Below are 20,029 nucleotides of genomic sequence, written 5' to 3' on the forward strand. Positions count from 1 at the left end.
GCCACAAACTGATGATGTCAAATCGACGTACATAAAACACAGACGCCTTGTAATTATGGCATATGGCACAAGACCACTAATTCATTTCCAATAGGCCACCACAGTAGCCTTGAGCTCGATTTTCCTATTTTAAAACATTCAGCGGCACGAATCCTCTTAACAGGTGTTAGGTCAATGTCAGCTTAACTACTCATTAATTTTTCGTGTGGGCAAGTCCACGGAAATTTTGAGATAGCGATGAAAATAGCGCCCTCAGTGGTGTTTTTGACAAATTTCAGGCTTATTGTTATGATTTCTATTAGCCCTAGAACACCTCATATTACCACCAAATGCTTCAGCCATTATCACAACAGTCTGCCTTTTGATTCAGGCAGGAAAATATCTTTACAAAAATTCTTGACGTTCAAGTTCAAACTAAACAAGCATCCATGCAGATATCAAAACTTCAAGGTCTGCACTATTTTTCTTCCGAACTACCTAACGAACCGGAAGTGAATTAGTGATCTGTGCCATATGTGTATTGTGTAGAGCGATTAACGTCATCAGTTTGTGGCTATACCACTTGTAAAATGATGCCCACAAGTAATATTTCAATTCAGCAAAAGGTTAACAAAGTTTACCTTTCCTTCAACTGCAACACTTTTTCTTGTCATAGAATCGTCTATCTTACTTCGTTTTGGTTTTATCATTTTCAACTGGCAGATTACATATTTCATAAATGTCAAAGGTGTGTGTGAAAATTATCACTGAAGTAAAAAGAGCAAAGAGACAACTTTCTACTGTCATTCATTTGTTTTAATGCTGTTACTGTGTCGACTTACATTCCAGTACCAGGAGATTCAACACTGGCGTTACAAATAATCAAAAACAAAAGTTGCAAATTTCCCTGATTCACACTGTTCAGCCTCTCTGTAGAAAAGAACCAAAATTGATGAATTCCAAGTTTTGTTGAGTAGTCTAAACACAATATATATTTTGAGAAAATTGCCAAGTTTATAGCCCCCAAAACAGCTGATTCTCATTTCCTCCTCTAGTCTTAAAGCTGTAATGTCTCCATATGTATGATCTGTTTGAAAAGTCTGAATAATTCCGCATAAGCTTATTTGTGTACGTCCAGGGGATGAGCAGTACATTTTACTCTTACTTCGTCCACTAGGGAGTTAATTTATTCATGCCACTGTGAATTAACTCCCTAGCAGACTGAGAAGGTGTGTATGTCTATATGCCACCGTATTGCCAGTAACAATGACATTCTAGGCCCTATACTTTGGGCCAGATAGGTAATTCAAACATACGGAAACATTACAGCTAATTGAAAAAGCAACATTTATTATCAAAAACACAATACAATGATATGTACAGTATCTTGCAGTCATATCTGTACCATGTGCAAGTCCTTTTCATAATAATACATTTTAGTTAATTGCAATATCAACTTTCTTGCAACTTTTCACTTTATAGAATCACTCTAAATGAAGATATTTTTTGGAAAGCAAACTGTCCCAAAGCAACTCTTTATTGAGCGGCAGGTGATTCCTTTCTCTCAGATAACCTAAATCACGACAAGTTATTTTTGAAACCGTCTCAAAAATTTCTGGTAAAACTCTTGGATAATTCTAAAATAGGATCAGAAAAAAAAATATTTGGCAAAGCCTCCAGCATTGCATAGCTCAAAGTCAGGTTTAGAAAACTCTCTTTTTAGGTGTTTTTATTTCAACATCACTATATTGGAAGACAGAATTACGCTGGTACAAATAAAACACAAGAAGACAAGAACCAGCAAACATATACAGATAAATTAACATGAAAAGATAATTTTGTAAAAAATGTAGTACTGTATATTTAAAGAGATTGATTAAAAACATACTTGTCTGTCGAATGAGACCAAACATATTGGATATGCAGAGACATGTACAATCAGTTTGCTGTTTCTGCTTCTCAGTAATACCAATCACCTTTTCCCTGACAGGCATCATCTGTTGCTGTCAGATCAACTACAGGTGAAAGTAAAGCTATATATATTGACCCTTTGAGCGCCAAATTCAATTTTTGTTACCTTTAAAATTATACACCAGTCAGATTTTTGCCAAAATTTTGATAAAAAACTGTAGCTGATGAAATTTGATGTCCAATTGGTTCAAAACTATCAAAAAATTGCAGAAAAATTTATAAAAAAATGGTAAAATGTTGCACTAAAATTTTGGTGGGAAAAATACAGCACTCAAAGGGTTAAGGCAGAATGTGCCTCTGGGACAAATATAATACAGAGACTCTAAAGTTTTTACCATGCTTCTCTGATCTTGTGGAGCTCATTTTGGAAACTTATGAAGAACAATTTTCACTATCTCAGTTTTTTGAAAATTTATTTTTCCCAGTCAAGTTAACACAGAAAGAGGGGGGGCATTTTGAATTATTAAATATTGGCAAATGCCAGAAAATTAGTTTCTCTAGGACCACATTTTGCAGGGTGACACACCCCCCCCCCCCCCCCCCCCCCCCCGATTTCTATTGGTTTGGCAAGAAGAGAGTGGTTTAAGGTAGAACGCACCTCGGGGACAGATATTCGGACTCTCAAACTTTTACAATTCTCTTCTGATATACCACATGTGGGGGTTCATTTTAAAGCTCTTGGTGAAAGAAAACTTTTCACTGGATTAGTTTTTCGAAATTCGAAAATTTTTATTTTTCTTCATAGAATTAACACAGGGATGGCGGCCATTTTGAATTTCCAATATCGGTAAATCTTGGGTAATTTGTTTCTCTAGTACCAAAATTTGCACGGTGACCCCCTATTTTTATTCTTGATTTTGAAAGAGAATGATTGAAAGATTCCTTGAGGAAAGTTAGAGCAAAAGTTTAAGTCTTTCACTTTCGAGGTGCATATTACCTTAAAGTTCATTGAGGAGAGTTTGAGCAAAAGTTTGTCTTTCACTTTTGAGGCACAAACTACCTTAAGATGACACGTTTGATCATCGGAAATGCACAAGAAAAACGTTTTCTTTCTACTGATTTGTATTGTTGAGACACCGACACCTCACTGATATGTCTATTTTTACTGACCTGATCTGACTGTTAAAGTGTGGTAACAAATTGATATTCTACTCTGGGTAACTACTAGTATATAGGCTGATTTTGAATAGCGCTGACCACCACCATTATTGTTGGTTTGTGACAAATACATCTACAGGGGATGCTCCTTAATCAAAGGATGTATATCACATGACAAACCAACCATATCACCACGTTTAAAACTGAGGCTTCAGCCAAAAGAAATTAAGATAAGGAAAATTTCCTTTTTTGCAGTTATCTCTTTTCTGTCACCAATTGTCAAATTCCTTGATAAGAGATTTATATTGCATCACTTTGGTGGTAACAAGGTGCCAATTTTGCCCCTCCTATAACAGTATTATCAAAAGTCATCAAAACAATTCAGACAAAAATTCAGTTTTGAATTGATGGAGCTGTAACTTGATTATGAAACAACCCTATTACTGACTTGGAAAGGGACACATGAAAACTGATAAATGAGTTGATGACTGGGTATCAAATTGTTGCACCTTCAATGTGTGATTTTTATCTAATTGGTGTTTTAGCGTAATAGGCTTCCACACATAAAATGACTGTAGAACAATGATTGTCTTGGACTGATTTGACAGCAAAACCTCATCATGCATGCTGCCACTGCATCAACACACTGTTAGGGTGGCACATGGTGTTCACTTCACATGAGAACACATGTATTCTGACACGGTATGGTCAACACCAAAGCACTGTGTGGCACTGGGTACACGTCTGGCGCATCGCCCCATTCGTCACTGCCATCACAGCAATCGCATATTCCATCGTTCACCCGACTGGAGGGTACGAATTTAGCGTCGCCCACACAGAAGAACCTCCCCTTAGTGCATGCACTCGTTCCAGGCTCGTCGCTGGCATCACTCGTGCAATCGCAATAGTCATCGTTGACTTGGGAAAACGGAATTCTCATACTTTTATCCAGACACTGGAATTCACTGTTCTGGTTTGGTTTGTACAGATGTCTGACGGCTGGGTCAACGCCTCTGACATGAGGCAGCGTTGCGTCCTTTATTTTGCTTCCGCGACTTCTCACCTCAACATCGGCCTCCTTCCTGTGCACATCATTGAAGAATGTTCCCATGGAAACAAGTTGGACACTGATGAAGAAGACCCCGGCCATGGACACGGCTATGAAGCACGAGCAGACCATGCGACGGTTTCTGATTTTCAACATCGCGAAAGGCCCTGGATTTCATCTGACAGGACGTGTCCAGCGTGACGGTCAAGAAAGACCGAAATTTTCATGGAAAAACAGAGCATGGAGGTAGAAGCAAGACGACAACGTTTCCTCCCCGCGACTACCCAAGTTTCTGCACTGGGTCACGCTTACACGTATGGTCAGGTGGTCTGCGAGGACCCTCTAGGTACCGCGTAAAATTCAAGAGTCATTAAAAGGCACAAAATAAAATTATAATGACCACTTTAATCAGCGATTCTTCTTATATCCTACATACATCATCAAATTTCCTAAGAATCATTGGCGTCAAAACTGAGCAGATTTTACCCTTGCTTTCCGCGTCAGAGGTAGATAGTGTGCAATAATTGAGAGTGACTTAGAGGTACCCAAACTCATCATCCACGATCTAACATGGCGGCTAGCAGTGGCTCGGACAACGTGAGCGAGGGGTCCTGGCCGAAATGGGCCATCGCTCTGGCTATCGGTGCCCCAGTAGCGGTAGGGGTTGCAGGGGCCATCTACTACACAAGGAAGAAGTCTAAAGTATCCGAAAGAAAGGATCCGGACGGCAAACCGTCCGAAACGAAAGCATCCGACCCTGCACCTGAGCAGACACAACCAGTATTGGTAAGTAAAGTAAGGTCACGAACTCCAGCACAGTCGCAGTCGCAGAATTCTCGCACTGCACTGTGTGTGAACCGTGTACGAGTAACGCTGACACGTGTTCGTCTTAACGACCTCTTTAATATTTCTGTGATTCATACATTCAGTCATCAACTGTTTCGGATGAATGCCGAGGACTTTTTTTTTCCGTCTTGCTGTTCATTTTGTCACTCACGACCCTGTCATGCCTGTCCGTCGACGAAAGTGAAACTAAATCGAACTTAATTACATGCGCAGGTTTCGATGTAAATTTTCAGCCAGTACTACCAATTTGATTGATAGGATTCTTTCATATGGAGGGGGGGGGGGGGGCATTTTTATTGCAATGATTGGTTACACGTGTTGGGATATTTGACCAATGTGACATGAAGGATCCCCTGTGATAATAACTTGTACACCTCTGCAACTCTGCTACTAGTGCTAGGCCAAATTTTAGTATTTTATTTATTATTATTTATTTATTAATTTATTCATTTCTCAAAGTCAATACATCCATAGATGAATTTTCATGCACTGAATAAAATACATTCAAATAAAGAATAAAAATAAATAACTCAATAAAAGACCAACAGAAAAATAATTATGAAATCTGGGTGAGCACAGAATATTCAATAAAAAACAAGCAGGAAGTCGACATGGACATGGATCAAGAAATGACTCAGGAAAGAATAAAAAGGCACAGTAAAATAGTTTAAATTGTAGCATGGGCAATGGTGGATGAATGCAATATTTTTTTAGGTAGAATAACAGAAGGGAATTAAAAATCAGAACTAGAACTTGTCTCCTCCGTGTCCCATGCACATGTTATGATAATCAAACTGAGTGGCACATTTTTATTTCGTTGTGTTTGTCAAGTGATAAAATGGCAAATGAGAGAAAATGCTGATTTTGACCAGGCGGCCGCAGATCAAACTGACCAAAGGACCTCTGCAGCTACCAGTAGTGTGCTTTGATGACAAAACACACAAGTCTGCATGCTTTCCCAAAATGAGTAACTGCTCTACCATGGTGGGATTCCATGCTACCTGCATAGTATGAAAAAATATCAAATATAACTAATGATAAAAATATATCACTGATCTGTATTTGTTTTTGATTAAAGTTAAAAGTTAATCAGTTTCCCACAGTTAATCCCCTTACCAGCACAATGTGATAAAATTGATACACCAAACATTCTGCAAATATGTACAGGATCTTGCCTGAGTTTGCGGTGCTGAAGGTATTTATAGTGATGGTTAATGGCACCAGAAATTTCCAGCATTCAAGATAGTCCAGGGTTTCCAGCTCCATTAATCTTTGAGCACTGTAATCCCCCCACAAAAAAAAATTAGGGCAACATTTTATCAATTTTGTGAATTTTTCTGTAATTTTTTCCATAATTTTTTACTAAATGGACATAAATTTTTATGAATTGCTCTTTTTGACAAATTTTGGGAAAAATCTGAAAAAAAATTGTCTAGATCTGAAAGAAATTGTTGGCGTTGTATAGTATAAATGCAACAAAAGTCGACTTTGTCACTCAAAGGGTTAAACCCAGAACTTTTTATGCATGTTTCATTATTTTTGATCTGTTTGTGTAACACAATCTCTTCCAAGGTCATGTTCAAATGCGTGCCTAGAGAGTTCACTTGGTCAACACAATGTCTGAAGTGTGGAATTATGTTGACAACGGAATTCCAGTTTGGACTGGAATTTATTCGTCAACAATTCCATACATGTAGCACATTATGCATAAGGTGTTTTGTTCACAAAGCTGACATTTTGCATTTGAACACACCTTAGATAGGCAGAAAATATACCAGTTTTCTGGGGTGAAAGTAGAGAAAATTTTATCAAAATTTACGGTTTCCCCCCCTTTGATAGGAAAACCCCTGACAATAAGTCTATCAATTTAAACACTTTTTGGTCCAATGTGAAAATTGTACTTGTATTGTAATGAACCTGAAAGCATCGAACCTTGTCCCGGTATTTTGGACAGAAGACATAATCTACATGTACTGTTGTACACCATGTTAAACCAGAGTTGGTCTGCTTTTGGCTTCATTATTTTACACAAAGAGTGAAATACACAAATAATAATACACCAATTAAGCTCAGTATGGCAGCGATTCTTGGAAAGCGATGAATTTCAGAAAGAGCGGGAGGCATACTGGGCACAGGCAGAAATGATTAAAAATGATTATAGAAAAAAACAAATAAGCACAATAAATTTGGTTAAAATAAAAACCTTTATTTACCACTTTCACGTTCCTTTATTAAGCAATTAACAGACCTGGTGTTGGAAACCCGCATGCCCTCTTCACCATTTTGAATCTGCACTGATTCTAGAGTTTTCTCTCTGATTCCAGAAAATTAACTGTTACATGTACAGTATTGGTATGACCTTGACTCCAAGAAATTCCAAGAAATTCTCAATATGACTTCAAAGAGTTTAAAAATCTTACAGTTGGACAGCGCACCCCTCAACTGTCTTCATCTATCGATGATATATATAATTGAATGTAAGAAAAGTTATATTTTCAGTCCTCATGTGTGCGTGTTGTTTTTCTCTTTCCCTGTTTTAGAGTTTGGCTGAACAAGCTCAGGCTCATAAAAACAAAGGCAACAAATACTTCAAAGGCGGCAAGTATGACAGCGCCATCCAGTGTTACACAGAGGCAATCGCAATATGTCCGGACGACAACGCCAAGGACTTGTCAACATTCTTTCAGAACAGAGCCGCGGCGCACGAACAGCTGGTAAGTGATTTATGTCACACGAAAAAAACAATTCACAATATGTGGTGTTTGTGTGAATTTTTTGAACATATGTGTTGGTGAATGGTTTTTGAACCCAGGATATATTTTTGTTATTGCAGTAGATTCAACCTTGGCATTGGTTGATTGACATCTCAGTGGCATTCACTGGCATTTCACCCTCTACCTTTCACCACTGTGGTTTGGCCCAAACCTATTGTTAGAAATGGTCATTGTGGACTTTTTCACTGGGTGATCAGGGGTTAACCCTTTGAGCGCTGTAATTTTCTCCCGCCAAAATTTTAGTGCAAAATTTTACAAATTTTTACTAACTTTTCTGTATTTTTTGATAATTTTGGACCAAATGAACATCACATTTCATTGGCTACAGTTCTTCATCAAAATGTTGGCAAAAATCTTAGAAAAATTGACAGGGGTATATTTTATGTAGGGGACAAAAATAGACGTTGGCGCTCAAAAGTTTAAGTTGGTTGATTAACACAGTGAGAGATGAAAAACAAAAGAAACTAAAATCTATGCTAACGTAGAAGTGATTTGTATTTTAGTTACATGTAGGCTACATGATTTTTGACACACATTGGTGCGTATCCAAGAGATTTTCAACCCCCAAAATATATTGATCTGCAATGTTGTTCACGCTCAGCGTTTGCTGCAAGGATGTCGCTACATTCCACATAATTTCTACAATTTCATAGGAGTCTATTACTGTGCCTCAGATCGATGAAAGCCCCAATAGCTGCAAATCTCTAATAAACTGATCTCAAAATATCCTCAGTTTTCCAAGAGGCTTTAACCCTTTCACCACCATGGTTTGTCCCAAATCCATTGTTTTCTATGGTAAAGTTGGACCTGTATACAGGGAACTGGGGGTGAAAGGGTTAATTTGAATAAGACCCATTAAAGACTGAAAAAGTGTGTAACACTGTCATAAAGTGTCGAAAGTCGCATGTAATTTCAAACGTTTTAACATCATTTTAGATTTCCTGCCATTTCCAAAAACTAATGTGACAGAGAAAATAAAGATTACAGCAACAAAATGGTGGCCATCATATGTTGTGCATTCAAGTAAATGGCATCATGCTTGTTTCCTTTATGATCATGTTGTGTGTGTGAGCAGGAAATGCTGCATTTTTTGTAATTTTCCCAGGCGAGGAGCCATTTTATGAGTGTGGCACCCGTTTATTATTTAACCTGTTAAAACACATAGGCATGGTCCAAATCAGCAAGCAGTGATATTTCTATACATGTCCTTCAGTTAGCACATTTACATGAACCAACCTTGGTTTGAAAATAAAATTATGAAAATAATGCATAAAATTTGCAGCTATTGTGGTTTTGATTGACATACATGTATTGAATGAATAAAATGAAAACTTCAACGGTGCATCAAGAGTACAAGACTGGCAAAGAAAACATTGCACACGTGGCCAACTATGGAGGATGGAGTGTAGGACATTCACTTTGTATACCAACCATGCCGTCATAATGAATCTCACCAACTTTTGATGCTCATTCGTTTATTTATTTATTTATTTTTTTTGAAGAAAAACTACAGTGAAGTCATAGAGGACTGCACTGTAGCGTTAGAACTCAACAAGCAATACACCAAGGCTTTGTTCCGCCGGGCAAAGGCCTATGAAAAGATTGGCGAGAAGATGAAGTGTCTAGAAGGTACGACATCAAAATTTTGCATTACATCTGTTCTTATCGAAGCCACTTTACAATGCTAGGTTATGTTACTCTTACCCGTGTAGTGAAACAGTTTGGATTCTTCCTTGCAAATCTTTCAATGATATGCTTGCAACTAATTTTGATGATATTTTTCCACTATTTTTGACTTTTATAAGAAGTGCAACTTTCATTGCACTCCCCAAAACATGTTAAAACACCCACCGTTTAGCTTGTCAACACAGCATCTATATGTGTAAAATGTACTGTTATTGTTTACATTTGATTTCTAGTCTGGACCAGAATTCACTTGTCAACGATAATGATGCAGTCTACACACGTACAGGCTGAGTTGACAAGCTGAATACTGTGTATCTCAATATGCTTTTGGGAGAAGAACAAGAAACTGTAGTTGACATCAACCCTCCTTATCAGAAAGTCAGACTTGAAAGGGGTGAAAAGAAAGTAGTGAAAATAATCATCAAATGTGACAGCCACTGATCTGGTACCGCCCGTAACAAAAACACCTGTCATGTTCCCGTCTTCTTAAACTGAAGAGTGAAATAAGTGGTTGCACATCGTTCATTTGTACTTACACAATGCACTCCGTTACATTGGCACTCTAACCTACCTGTGTTTTATCGCTTGCTTGGTCAGATGTGACAGCGACCTGCATCCTGGAAGGGTTTCAAAATCAAAACAGTATGCTGCTTGCGGACAAAGTTCTCAAGGATATGGGCAAAGAGAAAGCAAAGAAGAAATACGAGGTAGGGGATTGGTCAGCCAACCCAATGTTGGAGTATTTTGCCAATGATTGAAATATCAAGTGCCAATTACCTCGATAAGAATTCAAAAAAACATCTTTCTGTTATGTGTGTTGCAACATGTACCACAGACCTATTTTTCGCCATTATTTATTTTCTCTGAACAATTTTAGGAAACTATGTGATTTCACTTCATACTGTGAGCTGCCAACTCCTATATATTGTTGTGTCTAGAGCAAATACCGGTACCTTACTTTACATTTTTTTGTGATTGCATTGAATGACTGAATCTGACGTTTTCAATTGACTAATGTTCCAAGGAAATAAAGGCATTTTGTAAGATTTTTCTGCATTCATGTAATAACAGTCACTATTATGATGTACCTGTAAAATACAGAAATTTACAGGTGTTACTGTTTCCACAGACATGACAATATCTAGGAAACAAGTTTGGTTATTTTCAGTGTAGTGTGACCAGAAAAGCTATGGCATTGAAAGTAGTAGAAATACACTTGAAGAGAAAAGTAATCGTAACATTCATGCAGTTGTATGAAAAAAGCAAATCTACAGAATGTAATATGAGACACACTCTTAAACAAGATCTTTTTCCTTCTTCCTCCTGTTTCTTCAGACCAGAGTACCCACAATGCCTTCCAAGCAGTTCATCAAGTCGTACTTCTCGTCATTCTCACAAGACATCACTTGTCAACCGCTGGAGACTGTCAAGGAATCCAAAGAGGACACAGAGCAGGAATCAGACTCCGACAAGGAAGAAGCGACGGAAGGAGATGAAGACAAGGATAAAGACGAGAGTGAAGAAATAACAAAAAGGTTTCTAGAATTTCAAATTTTCATCACTCCCAACATATATGGATTTAAATGACTGGAAAGAGATGTCTGTGTGTTTTCAGAATGGCAGATAAAAATCTATGAGCACCCAAATTTGATTCAACTTGATTTTTTTTGTTTATTATACTTTTTTGCAAAAGTTCATTTCCTTGAATGTTATGCAAATTTACCAAACTACGCCACATATTCCAATAGCGCCTTCCTTCTGTACTGAATTGGAGATGAATATTCTTGGCCTGCTTCTAGCAACTTTTTGAAATCGCAAAAACATTCTGCAGATAGGTTGTATAATAATGTTTATGGTTTACTAAAGCAATAACCCACCTCTGCAATGGGTGTACCACAAGATTTTGAGCAGTTCGGGACACAAAATGCATGAACGATATGTAAAGAACTAGTCAAAATCTCGCTGTATACCTATTGGTTAGGTGGTTCATTGGTATCATATCATATTGAAGTTCTACAGTGAAAAACAAATTAAAAAAAACGAATTATCATTAGTTGAGAGTTTGCCCAGTGTTCAAATCTTGCTGTATCTTAAATATATCATGATTATATTCATGTCATGACCAATTAGAATTCTGTATTTGTGCCATAATATATTGGTATGACATTACTTTTTTGTCACAGTGGCTATGTTAAAGCCAAGCAATCATTCGACAAGGGGGAGTACGAAGACATCATCAACGAGTGCACCAAAGAAATTGAAGGCGACGGGAAATACGCAGCGCATGCACTGCTGATGAGAGCAACTTTCTACATGCTAGAGGGTCAGGCCACCCTAGGCAGGCCGGATTTAGACAAACTGATTGATATGGAGGATGCAGACAAAAAGGTATTTGGAGCAATTGTGTCACTATGTCAGGCAACTTAGGGGTGCCAAAAAGGAAACCTTTGGTATATTATTTATGTGTTTACATCATAGCAGTATAAATATATTGTAAATTACTGTGTGATAGTCTCCAATATACAGTACTGTATTGCCACAAGAATTGAAGGGTGAAACACTGATGAACTCTCAAGACCTGGACAAATTTATTTTTAGACAATTGATTCAGTTATACAACTCTCTCTCTCTCTCTCTCTCTCTCTCTCTCTCTCTCTCTCTCTCTCTCTCTCTATATATATATATATATATATATATATATATATATATATATATATATATATATATATATATATATATATATATATATATATATATTATATATATATATACGACATATATATATATATATATATACGACATATATATATATATATATATATATATATTAGGCAATTGATTGAGTTATACAACTCTCTCTCTCTCTCTCTATATATATATATATATAATATATATATATATATATATATATATATATATATATATATATATATATATATATATATATATATATATATATACTGGGCCTAATCAGAATTACTCTACAAATTAACATAGCCAAGGGGGTCCAGTTGCTGCACGGCAATGGGAGGGTCGCCTAAGACAATCTTATTGTTGTTGTACTCAAGACAGGGTCAATATTTTAAAGTGGCAGCCTGTTGTTTTAACTGATAATAATATTTTCTTGACAGTTGAGAGTGAATGCTCTGATCAAGAGAGGCAGCATGCACATGCAACAGGGAAATTCCACCGACGCGTTGAGTGACTTTGCCACGGCTGTGCGTCTGGATCCAGAGAACTCCGACATCTACCATCACAGGGGACAGGTTAGTCAGAGGCCAATATCTAACACGGAATTTCATTGGTTTAGTGTGTGTATTTGCATTAGTCTAGCCTTGCTGTCATCAATCTATCTAACTTCATGGAACATGCTATGGTCGGCAAATCAGAGCTAGTTGAAAGCTAATATTTGACGTTGTTAACACTGATTTTCACCGCCTAGGTTTAGCTGGTGTATTAGTTGTCAGTGGCCCCTTTGTGAGGTTAAGAGGTCATGTGGCAGGTGTAATTTGTTGCATCAGTGCAATACGGCAGCATTTGCAAATTTCCATGTGGCAGGTTCACGAGAAAACCTCAATCCTCGTGAAAATCGCAGCCGCCATACAAATGTGTAATGTGTATGTATAATGTTTTGATAAATATTCACCGATGGTTTCACGCTTTGTTTGAAAATTGCCCCATGTAAAGAGTCATTCCAAGGCATTTTCTTGGGAGAGATTTTAACAAAAACGTCAGACAACCTTCTCCCACTGACATGACAAATTGTGGAGAAATTAGGAGGCCGCAGGAGAGGACCACATTTTGAAGCTGATATGAAAAGGGACTGTGTATGAGTCAAGGATAGGACCATTCTGCATGGCCAACATGAGGCTGTGAAAGGCAGTCTTTGTATAAATATGCAAGGAGCGAGCCGATGACTTTCCTGTCAGACAGCGTCCTCTAGCTAGTTAGACAGCGCCCTCTAACCAGTTCCATGTGTGACTCATCTTGATTTCAGTTGAATGTTCTCCTGGACAGAGTTGATGAAGCACTCAGGGATTTTGAAAAGTGTGTGTCAATCAACCCGACCTTTGCCCTGGCCCAGGCACAGCACTGCTATGCAATGTATCGCTCCGCCTTCGCACAAAGGAGTCCCATGCAGTTGCAGGCAGCCATGAATGCGTTTGAAAAAGTCATCAAGGATTTCCCAGAATGCTCTGAAGGTTTTGCTCTCTTTGCTCAGGTAGGTCAGCACTTTAAGCCAAAGTCAGTTTTTTGCCGCCTTTATAAAATACATACCCAAGTCATATTTTTTTTTAAATTTTTGCCAGAATTTCAATATTAAACTGCTGTCAATGAAATAAGATGTCAATTTGGTCCAAAATTATCAAAAAAATTACAGAAAATTTATAAAAATTGGTAAAAAGATGCACTCAAGTTTTGGTGGGAAAAATTACAGCACTCAAAGGGTTAACTTGTTCACCTAGACTTCACTGTGAACATATCTGCAATTGGTAACAATAGGTTTGGGCAAAACCATGGTTGTGACAGGGTTGAAGCCCCAGTACTGGTAAATCAAAACATATTTCACTATTTTTTGTTCTGTGTATGAAATGGAGTTTGTTCCCCTCACCATTTGTAAATACCCAGTATTTAGCTTGTCAACAGACTCTGTAACACGCATATCCATTTTCATGATTTGTGTAATATCAACTTACAAAAGTTGAAAAAAAATTTGCTCTAATATTAATTTTTGCCCATTAATGATGGAACGCTGACATCACAAATTAGCCCTATTGACAGTCTTTGGACGTGTACATCTTGGATTGCAGGCTCTCAATGATCAGCAACAGTACGACAAAGCCGACGAGATGTTCCTCACTGCCGTCAAACTTGAACCTGAAAATCCAACAACATACGTACACAGAGGGTGAGTATAGATATTTTCACACATGTCAGAGATGGCCCAAGGTCATTACAGGTCAAAGGTCAAGAATGGTTTAGCATCTAGAGATTCAAAATCGATCAACAGAAAATGATAAGATACAGTGATGGTACATGTTAATCAGATCACTGACAAGAGATGGCTTCATTGTTTTGTTGGCCACCTGTTCATACAACAACCCAACATACAGGCAACAATTTGACTTATGATTAACCTCTTCGTCATGAATGTAGTGATTCAACAGACAGGCCTCATGTTTATATGCTTTTGCCTTGTTGTGCATATCTTGTTATATGTATCTGTCTGTGGGGTGACTATGTTGTTCAGTGTACCAGTTTCTTTGTCAGAAATCTGAGGTAATGTTTTCACGTCCACAGGACCACAAATCTGAATTCTACTGGTCTTACCAAAACAATTGATAATGTTGGAAAGTTCAAAACATGAAGATTTGCTCATATCTCTGTCACTTTCGTCTTCTGTGCTGTCATCTTCTAGTTAACTGATCAATTGAGCCAATTCATATACTATTGGTTGTAACAAACTTTTGTACTTGGCTTGATCTCAAAAATACTTGGTCCAATGGATTGGAACTGTATCAGACCTCTTACAAGGTCAACTGCCTGATTCTTTATCAACTATTGACCTTTGATCTTTGACCTCTGACTGTGCAAGGCTACAACCTTTATGCAGTCACCCAACCCTTACATGTACTTTCGATGAAAGTTTCAAACAGAGTTAATATACAGGCAAGTGCACACCATTATTTTTCACATGATTTTTAGGAACGTGTTCTGCGTTCATTATCACGACAAATTTGTAAAGAAAGTTACCCTTGCAGAGAGAAATACAGTGTGAAGGATTTTTTCTCCTTTTTTTTCAGATTGCTGATGTTACAATGGAAGCAGGACGTTGACGCCGCCGTCACTCTGATGAAGAAAGCCCTAGAAATTGACAACAAATGTGACTTTGCATACGAAACGCTTGGAACCATTGAAGTACAGAGGTAGGTTTAACCCTTTCACCACCATGGTTTGTCCCAAATCCATTGTTTTCTATGGTAAAGTTGGACCTGTATACAGGGAACGGGGGGGTGAAAGGGTTAAAGCTTGAATAAATATAGCTTGGTTTACAAACATGGTAGATTAGAGTGAAGTGAGTTGGATTTGGTTCATGAAAGATACAGTTATGAATGAAGCCGTACCAAAATAAAGAGCTGTGTCCAGATTTTCATGCTTGTTTATCATATCCATCATTTTTTTTTTCATTTTTTTTAAAATTTCAAATAATTTTTTTCAACTCATACTATGTATGCTCACTATACATGTCAAAAAGGGTGTATAGAAGATTGTGAGTGAGAGTGGTAACAGTAATGATGTCAGTGAAGTTGTAAGGTTTTCATAGTGTGATAACTGAACGTACTGACGTTTGAATGTGTGATGTAAATTGTGACAAAATGTGACCAGGTTTCTATGTCTGTACTGTGCAGCAAAGTGTTTGTGATTTGGATGAACCTCTGCAATTGTGACTGTGTCAGGGTAGCTGCTCCTGTTTAACTTCAGTAAAAGCAGCTGATTAACAGTACATTTCATTCCATGCAATGTTGCATAATTCCTTGCAGTAATTCATTTGTTATTTAACAGAGCTTCCTTGTTACCTTACATGTTGGTTTTAATTTCTTTGTTTCTTTGAATTGTAGGGGTAACTTGGAGCACGCCATACAGCTGTTTGAGAGAGCCATAGATTTGGCAAGAACAGAAATGGAAATGGCACATCTGTACTCTCTGTTGGACGCCGCCATAGCGCAGTCAAGGGTCGCTGCAACGTACAACATCCGACCACCCATGCAGTAACGGACAGACTTCAGTATTTCTCTGTGTTCGATAACCAATTTTTTTGCTGTCAAAAATGACTGGATGTCAGTATTCTTACTGAAAGGAGACAATGCAATTGATCAATACTTGTTTTGTTTGAAACACGTCAATTTTCAGATTGCAAAACTTGATTGGTTCAGCCAAGTCAAGTGACAGCCATGTGACATCATCCTATCCAATCAGGGTTAAGGGAAAAATTTGACTATGGTGTGAGTCACATGACTGTCACATGACTATGACTCATAGTGTGTCAGTATGAAAGCTGGTGATGTGTGTTAGATTTAATTGTTTCTGAAGGTGGCCATCACAGTACAGGAACAGCAAGGCAGCAATCTATGGACCCTTTAACCAACATGGTTTCACCAAGTCCTATTATGTTTTTATAGTTAAGCTAGACCTTCACACTCTGAAATCGGGGTAAATGGTTAGCAGGGGATGCTTGGCTGCCTGCTCAATGCAGGTAAATGTTTGGCCAGGTTGGCAAAATTTTTTATACGGTAATTACTTGCCTGATGTACAATTGGAAATAATCTCTGATGCTATTACCAATGCAAGGAACATTAGTATTCATTTATGCAAATTACGTTAACGAGCATTGTTTTTGTATTTAAATTTTATGCTAATGATTCCTTATCAATGTGGAATATTCATGTACCTCGCATCTATTCTGATGCTTGGTTTGCTGGCGTCAGCAGCAAGGTAGATGAGGTTTTCTGTGTGCGTGGCATAATTAGCAGAGCATGGAACTATTTTTCCTCAAGCAGGCAAGTTTTCAAAGACACCAAACTGGATATCCAGGTGTTGTTTCCCTGAAAACTTCTACAGTCAGGCGTGATTAGTGTTCTTCAAAGTTTAATATTATCACTAGAATTGACTGGTGAATTGCCACAGTTGTAGTTGTGATCAATTTGATATGTAGTTTGAAGTCAGCAAGTTAGAGATAAGATTGAGTACAGTTTCAAGTTTATCAGGAAAATGAAACAGACAACTCTGTTTACAAGGTATTGATTGTGTTTGTCAAGTTTGAAATTCTTGTTAGATGTACAAATGGAGAAAAATTAATGAACAGGTTGTGGGAGAATTCAATATCCAAAGTATTTTAAAGCTATTTCAATGGACTATACTTTGACTATTTTAAGAGTTTTGCATGCTTTCTTATAATTCTCAGCATCTATCTTGTTCTATTTGATCACACTGACAAATAACCATTCACTGTGATCTAGAGCGACCTCAGCGTCTTTTTGAGTAAATTACTTTGTCTTTTTCTTTGAATTTTGCCGCTGAGGGCGCAGCCAGAATGCCTGGCCCATACCACTGCTCCATTTAGGTTTGGATTCCATTTGTGTAGCACATTTTTGTCACATGACTTTTATACCTGGTTACTGGTTTACAGTACTTGTATGGAGGTTGTAATTGCCAAAGAATACACAGTAGTTGAGCTTAAAACTTCCAGAAGTCCAATGCTTTAGGTAACTTCTATCCTAATTTTCTTTAAACAAGAATTCAAATTTTTCCATAACGAAAGGTAATTTACAATTTTACAATTATCTTACCATTAAAACAGAAGATGTGATATGATACCTTATAAGTGATAAATTGATTAAACGCTAGCATAGCCTTATGATTTGTTTCCCACCAAAGAAAAAATCTGAACTTAGAATATTGTGTCTGGTTTTATAATTAGACCTGGATATTATGTAGATGGTTATTTTAATAGGAATAAGATATACTGGATGTGTTTGTAAATAAAACGAATGATACCATAGCAATACTGTGATTATACGCCCATGGCTTTGTTTCCTTACCTGTGTTCTGTGTAGATATAAAATCAAGTTGCCACAACGTATTATTACAAGTTATAAGGTTGGAGGCACAGTAGCTGTAAGTTTTGATTCTCTTTTTAACACTAATTAATTTAAATCAGCTACAATTTATTGTTCTGCTTGCAAAGCATTATGGAATTACACAGTTTTTGGCTGCATTTGTTATTGTTTACAAATGAATATATTCAGGATCAAAAACATCAACGACAGTGCACCTTATACATATACGCACTGTCTTGACAAGCTGAATAGTGGGTGTTTCAACATGCTCTAGGAAGTATAACAAGAACTGGTGGTTAACATTCAACACTAAAACTGTTAAAAACAAATCATCAAAAATTACAGCTATTCGCCCTTTAACGACTTTCTAAATTCAGCCCATGGATTCCAATCAATCAATCAATCGATTTATCGATCAATCAAAAGGTTATAAGTGTGCATCAAGTGTTTGTTCTGTACTGTTGATGTGCCATGAACTTGGAGATGAACTTTTAGCATAGTCGTCATGAGTTTTGAATATGTCTTTGTGTGTATAAGTATAGTACTTGTGTGGAGATAACTCTGGTTTGTCTACCACGCTCTGTAAGTATTATTACATTTTGCTTCAATACATAGGCAAGGTGAAAGGTCAACTGTCAAAGGTGACAGGGTGTTAAGGTTTGAGTACCATTAGTCTTTTGGAAAATAAAATATCATGGAAAGTCATAACAGATACTTAGTCTTCCAATTTGAGCGTCCCATATGACATGAACCCTGTCATAAATGTGCCAGTGGAGTTTGATATTTTCGCTGATTCTACATATTAATCTGGCGTACCTTAGACCTTTATTTCCAAAGTAGATCTCCTGTCATACTCTCAGCTAACAAGTGTTTGACAGCGATATCCTTTTCATCTCTCAGGACTATGCTGATCAATTCTCTGTCTTCTTTGAAATGCCAATGCCGCTCGGCTAAAATCCAGATCCAAACAGGTGATTCTTGATATCGGCACTCAGAGTGACACCAAAAAACAAAACTAGCGTTTTCATCTCTCAGGATCATGCAGACCACATTTCTATCTTCTTTAGAGATCCCATGCCACTTTGAGAAAGTTCTGATCTCAAATACGATTCTTGACATCGGCAATTACACATACCACATCACCAGTTATCAAAACCGTGCATAGCCGGCGAGCCACTTTAACCCTTTTCCTGCCAGACAGTAATAACTGTATCACTTCCCCATCAGCCAAGTCAGTAAAAGCGGTATTGAGCCAAAACATGACGTATTTTCACCCATTTGGCTTGGTATGTTATAGCATCTTTTGTCCAAAAAATCAACTTTACAGTATTATGTTTTCAACAGCCTTCAAATGTACAGTATTATGTTAAAATATATCATATGGAATACATCGTGTTTCATTAATTTTAACCATCTTGACCTGGTGGTGAAATATGGTCTTGGCAGGAAAAGGGGTATTTGTACCCTGCCCCAAATATTATGTTACCTCTCGGAGTACGAGTGAAAGCTTTCATTTTGAGACCTTTGTCCAAGCAGTTTGTAATGGTGTTAAAGGTATACTATCACCTTTTCCGATTTTGCCACAGTTACCATGGAAAGAGAAAACCTAACCAATCCCAGATTTTAAGCGGGTGGCTGCTTTTTAAAAAAGCGCCCTCACATGGGTATTTTGAATACCAAGCAACGCCCTTTTGACCATATATGGGCATATTTACATTACAGGTGACTATATACCTTTAAGATCACTGATTGCCATCGGTGATGAGAAAATTTGAGGCTTTATTGTCCGATATTGTCTTTAGAAGGATTCGACTGCGTGTACTGTACATTTGGTTTCTCTTCGAGAAAATAAAATGAAACTAGTTTGAAGAGATTTATTGTTCATCCGTTGAAAAGTAACATTCTTGCCATTTATAAATGCAATAAGAATTTCACACCCTACCTATGTTTCATGGATTACTTTTTTCAATGTCTTAGTTCCTGATGTCTGATCAAACAAATTTGAAACT

At 37.4% G+C, this 20,029-nt stretch overlaps 2 protein-coding genes across 2 annotated transcripts; one reads left to right on the top strand and one right to left on the bottom strand.

Annotated features, from left to right (window-relative positions):
- Positions 1 to 3,721: 3,721 nt before the first annotated feature.
- Positions 3,722 to 4,252, bottom strand: LOC139127935 (glucosidase 2 subunit beta-like). Its single transcript, XM_070693789.1, has one exon. The coding sequence runs from the start codon at positions 4,250 to 4,252 to the stop codon at positions 3,722 to 3,724; it is 531 nt and encodes a 176-aa protein (XP_070549890.1).
- Positions 4,253 to 4,641: 389 nt separating this feature from the next.
- Positions 4,642 to 17,974, top strand: LOC139129638 (mitochondrial import receptor subunit TOM70-like). Its single transcript, XM_070695302.1, has 11 exons — positions 4,642 to 4,882; positions 7,483 to 7,656; positions 9,219 to 9,345; positions 10,000 to 10,109; positions 10,738 to 10,937; positions 11,586 to 11,790; positions 12,534 to 12,668; positions 13,400 to 13,624; positions 14,214 to 14,311; positions 15,207 to 15,329; positions 16,023 to 17,974. Exons 1-11 carry the CDS (start codon positions 4,667 to 4,669, stop codon positions 16,174 to 16,176), a joined length of 1,767 nt encoding a protein of 588 aa, XP_070551403.1. The 5' UTR covers positions 4,642 to 4,666; the 3' UTR covers positions 16,177 to 17,974.
- The last annotated feature ends 2,055 nt before the right edge of the window (positions 17,975 to 20,029 follow it).

This window comes from Ptychodera flava, chromosome 3 (genome assembly GCF_041260155.1).
Source record: "Ptychodera flava strain L36383 chromosome 3, AS_Pfla_20210202, whole genome shotgun sequence".
Taxonomy (NCBI): domain Eukaryota; kingdom Metazoa; phylum Hemichordata; class Enteropneusta; family Ptychoderidae; genus Ptychodera; species Ptychodera flava.